This window comes from Callionymus lyra, chromosome 9, assembly GCF_982586985.1.
Source record: "Callionymus lyra chromosome 9, fCalLyr1.hap1.1, whole genome shotgun sequence".
NCBI lineage: Eukaryota > Metazoa > Chordata > Actinopteri > Syngnathiformes > Callionymidae > Callionymus > Callionymus lyra.
Genome location: NC_141826.1, coordinates 13,245,849 through 13,261,795, shown reverse-complemented (window position 1 = coordinate 13,261,795; position 15,947 = coordinate 13,245,849). Strand labels below are relative to the sequence as shown.

The window sequence follows — 15,947 nt, the reverse complement described above, 5'->3', positions numbered from 1 at the left end:
TTACTGTAAAGAAAGTCTTGCGTTGTCAGGATTTAGAACCGTTGGCTGTCAGCTTGCGCCCATACTATCTACCATGTGAGTTCAGTCACGTGATTATGTTGTGTGTTTACATTCCTCCGAGTGCTCCATCTTCCTGTGAGAAGTTCCACGCAATGACAGCTAGACTTCAGAATCAGCATCCTGACGCGTTTATCATCATCTCTGGACCACTTAGTCCAAAGACACGCCCACGTACTCACATGACACGCCCACTTACTTACACGAAACGCCCATTTAGTCCAAATACACGCCCACTTGTTACATGTTCTGTTCAATCTTGTTCTATTTCGTCATATCTGTTCGAAAGGCTCACCTGTGACGTCACGTTTACATAGCTCAACACTTCGCAAAAGCAACAGACTGTCAGTTCTTAATGAGAAAGTGAACATCTTGATTAAGAGTTAATAGTAAACATTCTCATTTAACAACCAGGTTGTTTAGCTCAGTTGGTAACTCAGTTGGTAACGTGTTGCACATTTTTGGAAGATTTAGATTTTAGGATGTGAAATTTCATGGGTTCCAGTCCTGCTCATGAAATTTTAATTTTCCTTATTTGTGTGTTAATATTTTTATTTTTATTAATTAGTTAGTTTATTAGTTTATTAATACTAGTTTTTAAATATATATATATATATTCTTTGCACTATATTTGTGTGTGTGATCATTTGCTTGAAAGTATCTCTATCATTGTGGCGCAAACGACAGGTTGGTTTTGAGTTTTTTTTAAATAATTTAGTTTATTCTGTATGATGTACAGTATATACATAAGTTTTTCATTTGGAAGGAAACAAGGAGCATAACTAACATTATTTTACAGTTACAATTGCAATTTCATTCATGTCGTATGTTTTGATACATGTATATTTGACAATAAAATAACTTGATTATAATCCAAGTGATTTAAATGTATTAAAGGCGCCACAAATAACCCTTACTTACTTCCTATTAATGTGTTGATTTTTACATGTAATATATAGGATAGGGGGGGGAATGTACTGCCCCACCTAAAATATTTTTCTCCAGCCACCACTGACTTATATATTTAAAATATTTATTGTACTGTGTGTAGTGAATTTGTCAGAAATAAAGACAATAATCAAGTTAAAGGTGTGTCTGGATCGAGATTAATTCGTTTCAGCCGCGGCTGTTGGCTTTAAAACAGTTGGACCTCCAGACACCAGTTTTCTTCAGCCTTCGATCGGCGTCATGAGGTCGAGAAGACTCGAGATCTTCCTTCCACTTCTGCTGCTCCTGTCGCTGCTGAAGATCGTCGCTGCTCGGCCGCTGCTGCTCTTTCTCGTCGATGGACTCCGTCACGACTACCTGGACGACCTCAGGTCTCTCCCGGGGTTCCGTCAGCTGGTGCAGAGCGGCGTGAAGGTGGACTACATGACGCCGGCGTTTCCGACGTTGTCTATGCCGAACTTCAACACTTTCATGACAGGTGACGATCCTGGTGTCACTCCAAGATAACCGAGACGATTAAAGACATTTTTAACACTTTTATTTAGATGCTAAAGTTTTAAAATCATCAACTTTTTTATTATGTCTGTCTTCTAAAATTAAAAGTATCAGTTAAACTTCAACTAATGTGGGAATAATATGGATATCTACAATTGTTAAATGAATAAATATCAACCGAATATTTTTGATTGTTTAATTAAATGTATTTTATTTTGTTCTATTTATTTATATGCCATTTTATATTAATTCTTCTAATTTTATCTTATTTAATTAATCTCTTATTTAATTCGTATTATTTCTATACTTTTATAATGACACCACAAAAAATTCCAGAGTTTGTAAAACTGACAAAAGTCAAATCTCATTCTGATTATAAACGTGATCTAACAGATTTAATTTTTTTTTTTTTACTAGATAATCCCATGATTGCTTAAGAATAATTGAGATGAATTACATTGATATATTGTATATTTTGATCACTTTAATGGAAAAAAGAAATGTATATAAAATGTATATATTTCTTATAGGTATATTAATAACATTTATCTGTAAATTATGTTATAAGTATTATTTTCAACGACTCCTTTTGACGTAGCTACAGGAACAAGGCTAGAAATCTTGATTTATTCATTCTTTAATTCATTTATAAGTCTTTCAAAAACTTTCCACCGCTTTTACCCTCATCACGGTTGCTGTGCAAGTTTCCAGTAGGGGTTTGTATTGGCAACAATCTCACGATACAGGGCAATAATTCAATATATTGTGGTATTGTAGAAACAGGGATATATTTGTGGTATTGTCCGAGTACTTGACTCTGGTGTAGCAGTATTAACAGATCCCATGAGTCTCGAGGAAGTTGTAAATGCTTCCAAATCCAAAATTTGTCTTTAGCTTTAAAGGCTGCTGTAGTTGAATGTATCCTCTCGTCCTCAGTCATTGGATCTCATAGGATTTTATTGTTTTTTTTGGCTTTGTAGGATGAAAGGACTGCGGAAGTTTAATTGAAACCAGACACTGAAATATGAAGTCATATAAAATAACACACAACACATCCTTGTGAAACTTTTAACCTCATTAATTCTTGGGAATTTTTCCAATGGTTTGTCCTCGGCCAGGTCGCGACTGTGAGGTTCATCAGATGATCGGTAACTTCATGTGGGACAAACGGTCGGGGAAAGAGTTTCTGCTCGGGGCGAACGCGGACAGCGCTTTGCCGATGTGGTGGGAAGGCTCGGAGCCCTTGTGGGTCACGCTCGAGAAGTTGGGGAAACGAGTTTCCAACTACTACTGGCCTGGTGAGTTTCTTGCTCACAAACATGTCGAAGTGTGTTTTGAAGGGTAGTTGTCCTCGTCTGCAGGCTGCCAGGTGGAGCTCTTTGGTGTCCGAGCCTCGTTCTGCAAGCCTTACGTTCCCAACCTTTCTGTGCGACACGTCATCGAGGCGATGGACGATGCTCTAGACGACCTTAGGTAGCGACCACTCCTGGCGCATTATCGACAAAACGAAATTAAAGAAAATCTGATTTTTGAGAGAATATCTTTTGACTAGGTCGGGCAAAGCTGAAATGGCGACGCTGTATTACGCAGGAGTTGATGAGGCGGGACACTTCGGAGGAGGAGACTCCGACCTGGTCAAAGAAGCCGTGCGGATGTTGGATAGGGCCATACAGGCGCTCAACACCAAACTGGAAGTGAGTAATGATGGCGAAGACGCAAATAATTCTGGCTTGAGGTGCAGAATTCTTTAGCCTTTAGCCCTATTTGTTGTTAAAATGATCGCCCACCCAAAAGTCACTCACATTCTACTAACCCAGTGTTTCTCAATAGGGGGGCGCGAAGCGATGCCAGGGGGGGCGCGAGTGACCCTGGGGAACATGCTTCTTTTTTTTTACGTGTCGTATAAGAATAAAGTGTAATTGCGCATCCACTAAGGTAGGTGGCAGTGGCGCTCTCGTTGTCAGTGTACGCAGGGAGTGGGTCTTTTTGCACCGAAGAAGAGCCCGTAGCGCAGAGCAGTGCTGTGTCTCAAATCGCATACTAGCGTACTAAAAGTTAGTATTTTTAGTACGTTAGTGTGTCTCAATTCTTAGTATGCGAAATTTAGTGCGCCATGCATACTAAAATGGCGTACTAACACGCCCACAAAACTAGCATGGTTCGATGGACACTAACCATACTAAACAGCCGCCATTTTAGTGACGTTTTAAACGGAAGTTACGTCATATATAAATGCATATATATGCATATACTTAAATGTGTATTTTCAGCAGCAGTAGGAGGATAAACACGTCTTCGCTGCTGATACCAGCTTAAATATCTCGCGATTATTTAGATTCTCATATTTTTTCTTTATTTCTTTTTCCAAAGTTGCAATACGTGCTGCCAGCAGGTGGCGATAGCGTTCAAACAGCTGCTTGAAACATCGTTAAATAGAAGTAGAAGAAGAAGCTGTCATGTGATTTCCGGTTAGTGTAGCTTCAGGGTTTGATTTGAGACATACTATCTGCGGACAATTTGCGTACTAGTTAGTATGCATACTAAACTGATGCATACTAACTTCTAGCATACTAAGATTAGTATGCGATTTGAGACACAGCACTGGAGTGTGTGGAGTAAACGAACCGTGGAAGTGCAGTGAATAGCATGGATAAGTATCTAACGGGGAGGAAAAGAGTAGCGGACAAAGACTGTTGCTGCACTGAAGACCAAGTACAGGTCCCAGCTAAACATTGAGCACGAGCTGAGAGTTGCAGTGTCATGCTTCAAACCCCGCTTCGAAAAGCTGTGCTCTGCAAAACGAGCTCATTGTAGCCATTAAGCTTCCTCACTTCCTCATTTTGATAAAAGAAACAAATCAGCACACATTGTCTTATTCATTTTCGGTTTTTAAGAGTTTAATATTTTATGCTCCTGAGTTGATGTTGCTGATCAATTACAATGTATAAGTATTCAGTATCATAGTGTTTTATATATTGCTGGTTCAAATAGTTTTATATATTGTGCTCCTGAGTTAATGTTGCTGGTCAATTTCATTTAATTATTATTTATTGATAAGTTTTCTTTCAGTATCCAATGCTCAGAAAATGTTTGCACTAAATTTATGCTCTTTAAGTTTTTTCTACTGTGTTAATAAAGTAATTATTTGTTAAATTGATCCATATTTCTTTATTTAGTCTTCTTTAATGTTAATAAGAATATAATGTTATGCAGAGGTGCAATTTTATTGACAAATGATATTATTTCCGGTGGCAGCGTATATTTGGGGGGGGGGGGGGCGTGAAATTTTTACTTCTTAGGGGGGGCCTAACAGCAAATAATTGAGAAGCACTGTACTAACCTCATGTTGACTAAGGGTTGGGATTATAGGAGTAATCCATTTTTGGAATTGTAGGCATAAATGAATATCCAAGCTCAACTTTATCGTTGTACAAAAAGACGCCATTAAAAACCTCCATATACTACGAGATCTCGTCTGTAACGTCCATCTTGTAGTGAAGCCTCGACTTGATAAATCGGTTATAAAAAAACGTAAATAAACCTATATTTTAAGATTGTTTTTGGGTTTTTTTAAGCCGATGTTGCTAGGCTCGCTTCTAGGCCAACATCCCACAGACAGGAAGTACTCCGGGTAAATATTGGAAGCGCTTCCCCTGTAGACTGTAACTGGGAACTATCCTTTGAAAAGGTATTGAATTCATTAATCAATGAATGTAATGTGATGAATGTAATGTAATCAATGAATGTAATCCATGCATTTGTTTCTTCTCGTCTGGACTATTGCAACAGTTTGTTTTTATGTCTTAACAAGAAGGAGCTGTCTCGTCTGAAGTTGATTCAGAACTCTGCAGCGAGAATTCTGACCCGCTCAAGTAGAAGAACTCGCATCTCTCCGGTCCTTAAAACTCTTCACTGGCTTCCAGTTTCTTTCAGGATCAACTTTAAAATTCTGGTCTTGATCTGCATTAAAATGTCTTAAATTGTATTTTCAAAAGTTGATTTTTACTCTAATTTCGAATCTTAAATCTATAGTTTGATTTACAATCCTAATTGTAGAAGTAACAATATGGTGTTTTAGAAGGTACTGTGTACTTTGTGCAAAAAATATTCTTAGATTGGTTCGATAGGAGTCAAGAAGTTTTTCTGTGGATTAAGAAGGTGTGTTAAAATAAATATTTTGGTAAAATTGTCAGTAAATCATCTGTAATTAAGGCGTTACATTTTTCAAAATTAGGTTGATTGTATAGTTAGTCTTAGTTTTCATTTTAATTGGTACTAAATCTTGCATGCTCTCCTCTACCCAGAGTAAGTCTTAAAATTACTTGTATCCAGTTTCAAATAAATTGTCAGTATCGCACACTTTTGTAAGTACTTGATTAAATCTATAAATAAAACGACCGCCATGTTGACCCACGTTTGAAACAAGGTTCTGATCCGTCACCGCTTCTCTCACAGGTCCTGAACCTGAAGGATAAGGTGAATATCATGATGTTTTCGGACCATGGCATGACAGACGTGCGGCTTGACCGGATCATTGAGCTGGACAAGCTCATCGACCTCGCTGATGTGGAGAAGATGATGGGTGCTGGACCGGTTGTCAACGTGTGGCCCAAAGACGGCCGATTTGAATCGGTGAGCGCAGGGATTGATTCACGGAATGCTATATAATAAGTGCGTAGATTCTGAAAATAACTTTGCTTTCAACCATGATTTGCTAGTTTCAGGAATTTAATTTGTCTACTATGGCACTATTCTTGTCTAAATTTTTTAATTATCAATTTATAAAGATTAGAGTTGTAGAAAACAACATGTCCTGGTGGATGCTGGGAAATCTCATCTTTTTTCTTTTTTTTTTTTCTCTCCTGAAAGCTGCGTTCCAGTTTTTCCCACATCAAGAACGTCAACACGTACACCAAACAAGAGATCCCCAACCGTTTCCGCTATAAACACGGAAGGTTTGTTTCGCCACTGACGCTTGTGGCAGATCCGGGCTGGTATGTATCTGAGGTGAGAAGACATTTCGCAGCAGAAATCTGCTTATTTATTTTAGACTCTAAACATTCGCACTCCATCTTAGCTATGGGTAGATTAGAAGTGTTTATTGGGAAGTCCTAGACAGACCCAGCCATAAAAAGATGTTTATTAAAACTCATTCATTCATTCATTCATTCATTCATTGACTACCGCTTTATCCTGGGGTGTCGGGGAGACTGGAGCCTATCCTAGAGTCATAGGGCGAGAGGCAGGGAACACCCTGGACAGGACGCCAGTCTGTTGCAGTTTATTAAAACTCAAGGATGGTAAATGTAAAACCAAGATGATGCAAAATAAAAAAATAAAAACTGTATTAAATGGAGGAAATTAAATGCTCAATTCTGCACCATTCATGTAATGAATACACTTTCAAAATGATGCGAAAACTACCTGACCCCAAAAATGGCTTTAGGTTATTAAGAAATGACTTCAGATTCTATTGTTCAAATATCTGTTGACTATTTAACTGCAGTGACAATGTTTTCTTCTCTACAGAACAAAGAGGAGCTCGAGGCATATGTAGGTCCAATAGGAAACCGTCAGATCGGCTGGCATGGCTACGACAACGAGCATATTGACATGAGAGCCTTTTTCCTGGCATCTGGACCTGGTGAGTGCCTCGTCGTCGCCGCCGTCAGATCAGGGGGGAGGATAATTGTGTTAAGAATGACCGTCAGCTGAAAAAATACAAATTAAATTAGATTTCGAATGCGTTTCCTGCTTATAATGAGATCCTCCTTGTAGCAAGAGCTGGATTAATGCCTCCTTTTTCTACTGGACTGGACGATAACTCTACTTCCACATTAAGTCCCTTTTTGGAGCTCAATACAATGTGATATTTAAAACAAAAACATGCATCCAGGGATATGTTTACCTCATTTAATAATTGTTTACATTAAAGGCAAAACGTATATAATGGGTAAATTCTTTACCTACCTGTATTTTCCGCACATTTTCTATGACATCTAAATGTATTAATCCAATATCAATGATTAATTTAAGTTACTTTAAGGCATCCTACAAGAATGAAGGTCAGTGAAGTCTTTCCATAATCTCTTTAGCGGGTTGGCTGAGCCAAAATTCACATTTCACTCATTTTCTACTTGCCCTCATGTTGAATAATGGTAAGGATTGTTTTCAGAGTAATCTGTTTCTTTATAGAGTTGTAGAATTAAAAATGCATATCCATTTCAATGAAGCGACTGGTGCCTAGTGAAGGAACTTCCTCCAAAAAGATGCTTAAAAACATCCTAATAACTCCATTTCAGTTAAAATCTCGATATTAACACTGGGCGCGAGTCGCTACACTAAAATGAACTAACTTTTTTTTTTTTTTACCTATAACTCTAGGGGTTGGGATTATTTTCAGAGTAAAAATGTTCCTTTTTAGTCAACATGAAGGTGAGTGGGGAAATGCTCTAAATGTCTTGTTCCTTGTAAACTGATTTGACTTGGGCTGTCGTTAAACTGTTAATAAATGACAAGTCTTTAAAATAACAGTCATTAATCAGCCTCTTTATACAGACTACTCCATATTTTTTACAGTCCATCAAAATTAAGTTTGTAAGCGTTAAAAACTGATGAGATTTTTTTTTTTTTTAGATTTCAAGAAGAACTTCCAAGCGGCACCTATACGTATTGTGGACGTTTATAACCTCATGTGTCGGACGATGGGTGTGGAACCGTTGCCCAACAATGGGTCGTGGTCTCGAGTGGAGTATTTCCTGCAAAGTGCTCGTCCTCCGTCCTCGAAGACCGCATGGTCAAAGAGCAAGGGCTTGTTTGGAGTGAAAACGGCGTTATGAGTCGGACAACTTCATTCCAGGGGAGCGCAACGAGAGCCGTTTGTGAAAGGAAATGGATTCCGTTGTAACCGGTGCTTCGTTGTGCAATAAAATGTGATCTCGGTTCAAATGTTGGTACCTCAAGGATAGTGGAGATTTGCATGTAGAACAATTTAAAATCCACCTTTTGTCAAAAATGAGCTAAAACATTACATTATTAATAACAAAGTTAACATGACACACAATGTTCATGTGAGCAAAATACCTTAACAAAGTTAGCATTCTGTATAATCAATAAATAAACTAGGTTATAAAATCTTAAACCAGTAAATGTATTGTTCAGTGAAAATATAATTTTATTTCAAGGTGCTTTTCACGGAATAAATAGAAATAGAAAAGCTTTATTCATCCCCAGAGGGGAAACGCACTTTTACAACAGCGCAGTTTAAATAATAATAAATAAATAAATTGTAATCCTAACGGCCAAGCATTAAAAAAACAATTGGAAACATTAAGACACATAAATAAAACACAGTGATTAGGTGCAATAAAAATATTTAAATACATTTGTTTTAAGATGTGATTTAAAAGAGTCGATTTTTTTCGGAGTTCAGGTGGCAGTGAGTTCCAAAGACTGGGAGCAGAGCGGCTGAATCTTTATCCTTTAACCCTCTTTCCGGGCCGGCCCTTTTGTGGACAAATGTAAGACAAGAGGACATCGATCATATTTTTGATGATGGTGTCTTGAGGATGGAGTTCATGTTTAAGATAATGAGCCAAAGTCATCTCCCAGGCATCCACCCACTGGACTCGTACACCTTTGAACACAGCCCTGAGGATCTTGTCTCGCTCTAAAGCGTACCAGTCACTCCCGACCCATGACACCAAAGCCGATTGGGTTTTAAAGTTGGCCGTCCGGATGACCACGAGTGTTCCTGGAGCTCTTGTGAGCAGTCGAACGACAGCCTGGCGGATGCTTTGTAAACGTCGGCTGTAGACCCTGAGGGGAAACGCTCCGAGGTGACACCAGATGCCGATGACCACGATCGTCTTTCCTCCTCCCGCGACAGCATCCAGTTCATTTGCTACATACTGAAGCTCAGCAACGGGTATGTTGGCAAAGTTAATTGGTGGGCCGTGACTATGAAACTTCACATTTAAGACTCTTTTGAAATCCACAGCTAAAAAAGGTCCTGTCATTTGACCTGTGTGCAGATTGAACTGCTTCAGCCCTGGAACAAAAAGAGAAAAGCTCAAGGATTTGTTCTTCATTAGTTCATTGCAATGATTGTTACCTGGTAGCAACTTCAATAAGTATGTGTACCACTGTCTGATGGTGGAATCTCCAAACAAGTAAATTGTTTTGTCCTGTAGACATTGGCTGATGGAAGTTGGGTTTTCAAAATGTTGGGTTGGGGTGCCAGTCACAGATTGCCAAAGACCACGGTAGTAATAACCAGAAATTCCATTATCCAGAGTCGGGCCTTTCACTCCTATTTTGATGAGGAAATGAGTCATTAGAAACACATCACATCGAAAAAGGCATCAGTAAAACTAATCACACTGGTTTGAAACATATACAGCGAGATGCTCGCCACAGTGGAGATGTAAACTGACCTGATTCTAAAGTAATGGCTCTACTTTAAGCTCTTCAAGGTTATCAGTTTTCAAAGTAAGTAAGTAATTTTTATTTGTATAGCGCTTTTCCAGACCAGGGTCACAAAGCGCTTAAACAATCAAAACAATATTCAATAAAGTATATACTTTAAAGGTCAAGATAAAACTGATGACACACCAGGAGTTCCAGAAAATCAAGGAAAAGCCTGAACAAATAGAAACATCTTAAGATGTTTCTTAAAGGAGTCAGTAGATCCATCAAGCTCAGAGAGAGAGGAAGATCGTTCCAAAGCTTAGGAGCAACAGCCTGGAAGGATTTATCTCCTCTGGTCCTGAACCATGTGCGTGGAACCATCAGTAGATTCTGATCCACAGACCTCAGAGCCCGAGCTGGGGTGTAAGGCTGGATCAGATCACTGATGTAAGGAGGAGCCTGACCATGAATAGATCTGAAAGTTAGAACCAGAATTTTAAAGTTGATCCTGAAAGAAACTGGAAGCCAGTGAAGAGTTTTAAGGATCGGTGAAGAGTTATAAGGATCGGAGAAATGTGAGTTCTTCTACTTGAGCGGAAGATTACAAATTGTTGGCTAAAAGATGTCAAATTAACGCACATGAATGTTGGAGCGAACATAACTCCGGCAGTTGAAAGGAGAGAAGAAAAATCGAATGACCTTGTTTCACAGGTAACACAATCACGCTCTCTGGTCCAGATGCAGGTACCGCCACTTTCAGGTTGGTTTTACTGGCAGAAAAAACAAACAATAAATACATGTTGAGTGAGAAAGGAACACGTCACATACAGAAGATTGAATACTAGTTTGGAGAGAAAAAGTACATTCCTTAGATAAACTGGATAAGGTTTATGGGACAAGGAACTATGGGTCGATTAATCTGAAAAGTTTTGTGGAAAAATGAATGTATGGCTTTCCATGCGGTTTTGGAAACATTTTCAGCTGTTTTGTACGTTTGTGTTTTGTACCAAATACAAAAGTCTGAAGCTTGTTCTCTACACTTTAAGAGCCAGTGTCCAGAAAATCTTACATTTGAAAGAGCTGCTTCTCTCCGACCCCAAAATTCTCTCTAAATCGCAACTTGGTGTGCGATATTCTGAAGTCACAGCCCATTTTTATTGGCTTGTAGCAGAACCAAGGCTCTCCCGTTCTGTCGTCAGTGAAGTCACATATGGGCCTGCCAATGGGTCGCAGGCAAACGTTACACACAGTTGTCTCTGAGACTCTTCCTTTACGAAAAACACCTCCAAACTTCACTCTGTCCGGATGCTCTCTGGCGACTTTTCGCAAGACTGTGATTGCCTCACTGGAATGAACCAATTTCACCTAAAGGTAGAGAGAGAAAAACCCAGTCAATAGATTCCCATCATTCTGTGATAGTCAAGTCTCTACCTCAACGATTGCCTTTCCATCCCAGAGGAGAGGAAACACAGCGGAGTAGGAGCCGTTCAGATGGTCCACAACGCGTCCAGCGACGCCGGCGAATAGAAGTGGGTTGTGGAGTCGAGCGATTAAAAAGTCACCTCCATATTTTTTCGGATTTCCCCGAAAATCCCGAATGTCGATCGTAACTTGAAGTCGGTCCCCAACTTGCCACTGCTGTCCTCCGACCCGTGGTAAAATGGTGAAGGAACTGCCTCTGGGGTTGCTTGTCTCGAGTAAAGAAAATTCCCCTGATAAGGATGGGGTTTGAGGCCAGGCGTTAGATTCCAGCATGAGTCGCTCTTCAATCTCTTCTTCGGGTGAAAGAGCCCGAAACCTGCAGAAGTCATCTTCTGACAGAGGCCCTGTTTGGTTGTTTTCCGGGATTAGGGACTCGGTGCGCGGTTCCATCTTTGGAAGTATGTTTGGCCATAAAACCTAAAATACAAAATATGGAAGTATATCATTGCCATTCCAATATTGAATAGATGAATAAACATTTAAATTTTTAAAATGTTGTTTATATTTTTAAGCAGTTTTTTTTTTTTTTTTTATAATTGAATTGAATAATGTAGATATTGAATTTGTTTTTATTGAATAATTGAATTGTATGAAGTTAGAACATGAAGTCCCACATACCCGAGATCTGTACTCGTACTAATAAGTTGCATTGACGTAACTACATATTCACACTTGTAATCCAGAAGTAAGTAAGTAAGTAAGTAATTTTTATTTATATAGCGCTTTTCCAGACCAGGGTCACAAAGCGCTTAAACAATCAAAACAATATTCAATAAAGTATACATTTTAAAGGTCAAGATAAAACTGATAACACAAAAGGAGTTCCAGAAAATCAAGGAAAAGCCTGAACAAATTGAAGGCATGCATGCGTCATTGAAGACGGATGTTTTGGTCTGAAGTTGTTTATAAAGCGATAAATTCAAAGTTTTTTTTTCTCGCTGTGATTGAAAAAACAGCAGATTAAAGCATTTGTCAACTTATAAAATACACAGTCGTAATTTTTTCGAGTATTTTACGACTACAAGTCTTCAATTCCACATGTGTGCCTGGTGTTTTATGGGTACAAATATGTAGTTACGTGTATGTGCATTTGAAGTACGGGTACAGATCTCATGTTACGAGTATGATGGATATATTCACCTATTTTAGCAGTGATTGAGGTGCAAATAAATCACCCAATAAAAATGAATTTAACCTGATTTTAACCAAAAATCGAATTCACCGTAAGAACATTTGAAATGTTTAATTCGACCATTCAACATTCTGCTATACTCCCATAGAAAATGTTAATAATGTGGAAATGAAGATGTTGTAAAATATATAACTGTAAAAGAGAGCAACATATATGAATAAATAAACCTCCATACATCATTATCCCAAAAAAAAAGAGAAGCAAGCAAAAAGAAAAAATATTTTTACCACTAAATAAATTCAAGTCTAAAAAGATGGTCCAAATCATTCATTGCAAAACCATTCCATCTTAACCCTTGAAAGAAATACATATGTAGGAGGTCGTTCACCTTGACCCAGAGACAACACAAGGGATACCACGGACACACATTTCTTTTCGAGCCTCTGGGTCACCTTGACCCTGAGATACCAAGAGGGTTAATCTGCTTCTTTTTTTTTTGGTCTGAAGCCGAATGGCAGCATAGCAAACAGTCCAAGTGCATATTTGTGTCATTTGGAAGTTGCATCGAAGCCAACTTTCAAGAAGAGACTGGAACCAGAAACAGGATCCACAACATAAAACATATACTCCTCCTCACCAGGACCGTGTCCTGTGTCATCTCCTGTTCAAGCTGACATAGGCGGTTGAGCTGTCATGTTTGTTTGCTTGATAATAGTGAGATGGGTCCGACAATATACACTAAGCGGCACACCCAGTCGTGTTAGAACTACTCTTGAACCATAATTATTTAATTCAGCTCACAATACGATTTATTCAGCTCACAATAGGATTTGTACGATATATTTTGATCATTTTCTGAACTTTTTTAGGGGACACTGAACTTTATTTACTTTGTGTGATTTTGTTAATCTCTATTGGTTCATCTTTAAAAGATAAAACTGAAACTCTGGTTATTGCGCCTGATGATACGGTTCCAGGGTTGAGTCAGTACTTGACTTAGGTCAGTCTGTCAAACTGAGCCTGAGAAACCTGGGTGTTGTATTTGACTAAGACATGTCTCTAGTTCAACACTGCAGAAAACTGACCAGAAACTGGTTCCTTCAACTGAGAAAAATCTCTACACTTGGAAAATGATGTCACAACACGATCTGGAGCTTTAAATCCATGCTTTTGTGTTTTCTCGTATGGACTATTGCAACAGTTTATATTTGTGTCTAAATAAGAAGGAGCTGTCTAACCTGTAGTTAATACATACAAGATATTTATAGCCCAGCTCCTATTTGAACCAGGATGTTTATATGTTTTTTATTGCTGACACATTCTCAGCAATGCTCTCACCTGTTTTACGTCCAAGTAGTAGGACAGAAAAACTGTCAGCAAAGTCAGCAAAATTAGGAGCGTGGCACCAAATTTGAACACGGAACTCTGTAACGGTTTAGCCTTCATGATCCCATTCAATCCCAGCAGCCAGTCTGTAAAACAATCATCATTCACGGTGACACTTCAGCAACACAACACAGCTTAGCTTCATACTTCAAGTAAGTCAACATTGTTTAGAGAGCGCTTAAACTAGTGTTTAGTGATCAAATATGTACTAAAGATGTTTTTTTTACAGGGCTGAAATGTAAATAAGAAATTGTTTATACAGCTTAAAACACAGAAAGGGCTTTTCATTTCATCTCTTCCGCAATGTGTTTGATTCATAAATCAATTTACAGTCTTCAAACTTAGGCCTTGAGTGTAATGAAAAATGCACACAAATAAAATGCATTATCATGGTTTTTAGAATCAACGTAAATGATCGGACATGAGCTGTAGTTGAAGAGACTTGACTTTATCACCAAAACATTCCATAGCAATTATAGATGTGTCAGTGACAGACAGATTTGAATACTGGGTGTGTGAATGAACAATAAACTTGTCCATCTGGAAATTCTCTTTTTTTTTTTTTTCGGAAATGTTAAGAATAAATCAACAGTAATAATGTTTTGTTTCATTTTTTGTCAACCTGATACAATTATTTATATTTATTATCTTTGTATTTATTTTAACCAACAACACAAATAAATCATTTTAAATATTGTAATAATAGGGTTAAAGAAGAAGATGATGTATCTCAAATGTAAAAGAAACATGATTATAATATGTCAACGTCTAACCTTTTAAGATTTTTTTAACATGATCAAAAACAAATGTGTAGCTATTAACATATTAAAATGATATAAGTTTAAATTTACCTCAAAAAAAAGTTTTAGATGCATCACCCGCTATAACCCTATTACTAAACTTTGAATTAAGTAAGAATATTTTTGTAGTTTTAGTAAAATAAATAAATATTATAATAAATAAATAATAATAATTTACTCAAACGGAATCCAACATTTTTAATGTACTTTCGTGACAAAAAAAAACTTTGCTGGGAGCGTTTATATTATATTTACCGTAGCAATGGACACGTTTTACAAGCCTTCTGACGTCTTTACCGTGGTTGAGACCCGCTGGTTTCCAAAACTAAGTTGTGATTCATAATAAGGAACGCTGGATCGTAACACAAAGGTTTTCAGTGCGGGCGTGATCACATTGTTTTAGTCTCTTTTCCTTCCTCTTTTTGAAATTCATGCTTACTAGAGGGAACACCTTGAAAATCCACCTTAAATAGAATATATCACCCTTTTATCTGCGATAGATAGAGACCCGGATTCAGTTTGGAAAACGAACCCCAGTTATATAAAATGTAATTTAAAAAAAAATCAATAGTACTTTATTTTCCCACAAGTAAACACAGAAACTGCTGTCAGACCTAAGTCCAAAGTCCAAAAAAATCAAAATGTAAAAAAAACGTCTGATAGAAATAAGTAAGTAAGTAATATTTATTTATTTATATTGCGCTTTTCCAGACCAGGGTCACAAAGCGCTTAAACAATCAAAACAATACTCAAAAAAGTACATACTTTAAAGAGCAAGATAATACTGAGAATAACACAGGAGTTCCAGAAAATCATACCTGTTTAAAGTTATTTCCTTCCCCCGGGGGAAACTAAACGTTAAATCCACAGCATGTAGTCATCTGAACTTCTCTCGGGTTCCAGGGAAAACCTCCAAGATAAAACGGTTGAACACCTGCCTCCCTGTTACCTGCTGCTGAACAACCCCTTCCTGCCAAAGATGCGTGTTTTTTTAGGCGTTAGCCCCGCCCACCGTCCGATTAACTCTCTCGTGTAACGATTTCATTTTTTATTTTATTAAATTATGAGATTAAAGTCTAACGAAAATACTCGATTACGAGATAAAAGTGGTATTAAAATAGAGCCGCCCACCCCCGTCTAATCGGATATACAAATAAGGGGTTTCTTAATCTTTAGCACATTGCACTTTAAAAATAATATGCAAGAGACTATGTATATTCCGATCCGAGCCATCTTGT

General features: G+C 37.9%; 2 protein-coding genes across 4 annotated transcripts; one reads left to right on the top strand and one right to left on the bottom strand.

Annotated features, from left to right (window-relative positions):
* Positions 1-1,245: 1,245 nt before the first annotated feature.
* On the top strand, positions 1,246-8,460 carry LOC148071875 (glycerophosphocholine cholinephosphodiesterase ENPP6-like). The gene is made up of 8 exons (XM_087799816.1): positions 1,246-1,483; positions 2,619-2,798; positions 2,862-2,973; positions 3,053-3,194; positions 5,956-6,132; positions 6,370-6,507; positions 7,030-7,144; positions 8,137-8,460. Exons 1-8 carry the CDS (start codon positions 1,246-1,248, stop codon positions 8,337-8,339), a joined length of 1,305 nt encoding a protein of 434 aa, XP_087655942.1. The 3' UTR covers positions 8,340-8,460.
* Positions 8,461-8,670: 210 nt separating this feature from the next.
* LOC148071874 (NXPE family member 3-like) lies at positions 8,671-15,665 on the bottom strand. 3 transcript variants are annotated; one of them, XM_087799807.1, is made up of 7 exons: positions 15,528-15,662; positions 13,862-13,995; positions 11,341-11,808; positions 10,979-11,274; positions 10,609-10,679; positions 9,614-9,811; positions 8,672-9,550 (listed from the first exon to the last, which is right to left on the bottom strand). In XM_087799807.1, exons 2-7 carry the CDS (start codon positions 13,967-13,969, stop codon positions 8,976-8,978), a joined length of 1,716 nt encoding a protein of 571 aa, XP_087655933.1. In that variant the 5' UTR covers positions 13,970-13,995; positions 15,528-15,662; the 3' UTR covers positions 8,672-8,975. The 3 variants fall into 3 exon arrangements, with proteins under 3 accessions (XP_087655935.1, XP_087655933.1, XP_087655934.1); XM_087799808.1 differs by lacking the exon at positions 15,528-15,662 and adding an exon at positions 14,965-15,196; XM_087799809.1 differs by lacking the exon at positions 13,862-13,995 and having other exon boundaries at positions 8,671-9,550; positions 15,528-15,665.
* Positions 15,666-15,947: the final 282 nt, after the last annotated feature.

What these genes read in the sequence shown, in the direction of transcription:
- LOC148071875 (XM_087799816.1), top strand. Translation starts at nt 1,246, where the DNA reads ATGAGGTCGAGAAGACTCGAGATCTTCCTTCCACTTCTGCTGCTCCTG. An exon ending in CGCTCAACACCAAACTGGAA is followed by an intron (nt 3,195 to 5,955) that starts GTGAGTAATGAT and finishes CTTCTCTCACAG; the next exon opens with GTCCTGAACCTGAAGGATAA. An exon ending in CGGGCTGGTATGTATCTGAG is followed by an intron (nt 6,508 to 7,029) that starts GTGAGAAGACAT and finishes TCTTCTCTACAG; the next exon opens with AACAAAGAGGAGCTCGAGGC.
- LOC148071874 (XM_087799807.1), bottom strand. Translation starts at nt 13,969, where the DNA reads ATGAAGGCTAAACCGTTACAGAGTTCCGTGTTCAAATTTGGTGCCACG. An exon ending in ACTACTTGGACGTAAAACAG is followed by an intron (nt 11,809 to 13,861) that starts GTGAGAGCATTG and finishes TTTGTATTTTAG; the next exon opens with GTTTTATGGCCAAACATACT. An exon ending in GAGAAGCAGCTCTTTCAAAT is followed by an intron (nt 10,680 to 10,978) that starts GTAAGATTTTCT and finishes TTTTTCTGCCAG; the next exon opens with TAAAACCAACCTGAAAGTGG.